Below are 3,591 nucleotides of genomic sequence, written 5' to 3' on the forward strand. Positions count from 1 at the left end.
CCCTTTGCCCCCTCCTGTGGTGGGCTCCTGCCTCTTTCTGCAGCCTCTCTACTGCTAATGCTTGGCTTCTTCTTACTGCTGTCTTTCAGCCACACCCCTGATCTTAGGGTAAGTAAGATCTACCACATAGATATAGCCTTCTCGGATAAGGGCACAAATTCTCGAAAGTCCCGTGTCAAAGTTGCGCACGTTAAATATCCCTTGGTGGTCAAACATCGATGAGTGTAGGCTTCGGCCGCCTCCCGGGCAAAATTCAAAATAAATTCCTACCAAACTAAAAGTTTTATGTGTCTCGCGCGCTCATATCACCTTATGCTGTTGGGAGCCTCGTAAAACCCCCACCCCCAAACAAAACAACAACAACAACAACGAAAGCAAAACAAAACTACAAAAATAATCTGACGATTTTGATAGAGCAGATAGAAAATTTGGCTTCTGACTTCATTGTGCTACGTCTAAGTAGCTCAAAACAGCTAACAATATCTGATAGCACTTTTCAATTCCAAGGTAGCAATGTGGCTGTGTGGAGGCCTGAGGGGAGGGGATGGGTATATTTTAGTTTTCAAATACATGAGTTAAAATAAGAATAAGAAGAATGGAAAAACTAACAATATAAACTTTATTCTTCTATGTGAAAATCACAAAAGATTCCCAACACTCAGGTGTGTAGGTAGCCTATGGCACGCAGACTTGTGTACTCTCATGCATTCATTTAAATACGTATTCTATACCTTCAAACGTCACACACATAAATGTAACGTAGTTGACACCACCTAGGAAGAAGCCCACATAGATTGTCCAAAATGGCCGGCGACAGTGACGACAGTGGAAAGGAGGAGACAAGAAATGTACTTATATCCCTCACGAAACCAGACATTGCAGACTATCGCAATCAGACTTCCAATGTCTAAAATATGTACTGTATTGAAGACACAATCATTCTAGTTTTGACTAGATCTAAATCCCAACCAGTCATTATCGATATCGATGGGCACCGAAGAAGAAGATTCTCGATCCGCTCGTGCCAGACTCTCCAATTACCATTTTCCCATAAACCAATACTATACTAAATCTTCCGGCGACAGAGCTGCCCGCCCCCTGATGACGTCAGCCATCTTCTCCGCCATCATGAGGATCCCCGCGTGCGGATTGGCTGACACGATGAAGGGCATCACTGACGCGTCAATCACTCGTAGCCCAGCCACGCCCTTCACACGGAGAGTAGTGTCTACGACCCTGCTTGCGTCATTAGCCCCGCCCATTTTGCACGTCCCCGACGGATGGTAGATGGTGAGCAGAGTGGCCCGGATGTAGCACTCCCAGTAGGCGGGGCTGTCAAACTTATGCTGTCTGCACACGCTGATAGATTTGCTCTCCGTCAGCCGCGAGCCGATCTGGGCCATGGTTTTGCTCTTGACGACTTTCTGACAAATTTCCAAGCCTTTCATCAATACGTCCATGTCTTCTCGCCGGCCCAGATAGTTGGCGTGGATCACGGGGTCGTCGAAGGGGTCACGGCTGGACAGACTGAGGTTCCCCACACTGCGGGGACGGAGCAGAGAGGGCCGGCAGATCCAGCCGTTCTGGGTGGCTTCGCGGAAAGGTGTGAGCTCGTCTATGAGGTCAGGGTCATAACTGACGGCTCGCATGCTGTGGCGACTCATTCGGCGAGAGAAGAAGAGAATCTGTAGCTCCGGCCAGTCCATCGACTTGGTCTCCTCGGACAGGCTGGGAGAGAGAAACAGAAGATTCAGGGACTCATGATATTTATGAAAATGATGACCCCAAAAGCAGCGGTGGTTATTGCGTTCGTACCCCCCCCTGGCGAAGAGCACGCTCTTCGGGGCTCCAAACCCCCCCCCCCACAAAAAAACCACAAAAAAATCATTAAAAAAAACAAAACAAACACAAAAACAGCAACAACAAAAAAACAAACAAAACGAACAAAAACAAAAACAAAACAAAACAAAAAATACAAACAAAAAACAAAAACAAATAACAGACAACAAAATAACAACAATAAAAAAACCCAACAACAACAAAAACCAACGACACCCTTTTCCCAACACTGTGAGAAAGAAACTAGAATACAACGTCCATCTTGTCTTGAGATAATATACACATCTATAACCAGGTATATTGTTCGTCTTTGATAGAAAAGAGCTATGTAGGCCTATGTGGAGACCTTTGAACACTTCCGAGATGCCCCATTAGCGGTTGGAACCACAGCACTTTTTCCGCACCCAAGCCCAGCATGATGCAACCTGAGCTATTGGTTTCCCCTCGGCAGACAAGAATAGGAAAATACCCTCACGCATTAGCTACCCTAGAATTGTAAAGTTCTATCTGCTCAGTGCCCTGTTTTGAGACATTTGGCTTAAAAAAATTTGAGTTTCACAACATCAAGCTTATTCGAATGCAATCATTAATTTATGTATGTATATTGAAAAAGACGGCGAATGATTTTACGATTTTGATAAAACAGATAGGACATTAATTTGGTTTCTGACCTCATGGTCTTAGTAACTCAAAACGGCCAACAATGTCAGATAGAACTTTACAATGTTCAGCACGATAACAACTGAGCTGACGGTACGATCTTTTAAGGGCGTGAAGTCGTAACTTGCAGTGCTTCATCACCATCATTTCACCTTGGCTATACATGTATATAATAATATAAGTAAATTATGCCAAGAACAAACACTTTCCACATTCCCGATATCCCGGACTAGCCTCTTGACACTATAACTCACCTCAGATATCTGGCACCTAGGGTCAAATCTCACCTGGTAAAGAACATGTTCTCCTGCGCATGTCTCCCCAGAGGGCCAGACCGGAAGAGGGCGTGTTGCAGATAGGCCCAGGGTGTGTCCACGGCGCCCTCTTTGACAGAGATTTCCTGCGAGATGGAGATCGGCACGTAGAAGAATACGTGATCCTGCAGGTTCTGACCCACGGGAAGGTCGGCCTTGACCTGGATACCAAGGTCACGTAACTGTTTGGCAGGTCCTACCCCGGACAGCATCAGAATCTGGGGAGTCTGCGGGGATGATGGGTAGATCGTTGATGCCATTGTTAAGTAGCTACTGCCGTCGGTATAGATTTTGTTATTAAGGTTGGGGGGGGGGGGGGGGTGGACACGGTTAGAGGGAGGAGAAGGGAATTAAAAGGAAACTACTTACTACGGGTTCAGGTGACATACATCTTAATGGTTTTTTAAAATCCAGTAACGGAATAGCAGCTAGTTCACATCTAAAGCTGCATTTTCTCCGTTTAACAAGTTTCTACAGTTAATATTACTCTTTGATGTCAAGACTGGTCACAGAAGTAATGGAGACACGTCATCTGTTAGAGAAACAGCTGTGCTGTTCCGGAAGGAAATATAAGTTTTGCCTATAAAATGTTCTACACCAGTGTTAAATTATATAAATGCCAATCCTCTTCCAATCTGTCTGTCTGTCTGTCTGTCTGTCTGTCTGTCTGTCTGTCTGTCTGTCTGCCTGTCTGTCTGTCTGTCTGTCTGTCTGTCTGTCTGTCTGTTTGTCTGTCTCTCCCTCCCCCCACCCCCTCTGTCTCTGTCTCTGTCTCTCT

General features: G+C 45.5%; 1 protein-coding gene across 1 annotated transcript; it reads right to left on the minus strand.

Moving 5' to 3' along the window:
• Positions 1-717: 717 nt before the first annotated feature.
• On the minus strand, positions 718-3,073 carry LOC101851369 (glucose dehydrogenase [FAD, quinone]). Its single transcript, XM_005108329.3, has 2 exons — positions 2,787-3,073; positions 718-1,728 (listed from the first exon to the last, which is right to left on the minus strand). The coding sequence occupies exons 1-2, from the start codon at positions 3,071-3,073 to the stop codon at positions 1,062-1,064; spliced, it is 954 nt and encodes a 317-aa protein (XP_005108386.1). The 3' UTR covers positions 718-1,061.
• Positions 3,074-3,591: the final 518 nt, after the last annotated feature.

The sequence above is a fragment of the Aplysia californica genome, unplaced genomic scaffold (assembly GCF_000002075.1).
Source record: "Aplysia californica isolate F4 #8 unplaced genomic scaffold, AplCal3.0 scaffold00678, whole genome shotgun sequence".
Taxonomy (NCBI): Eukaryota; Metazoa; Mollusca; class Gastropoda; order Aplysiida; family Aplysiidae; genus Aplysia; species Aplysia californica.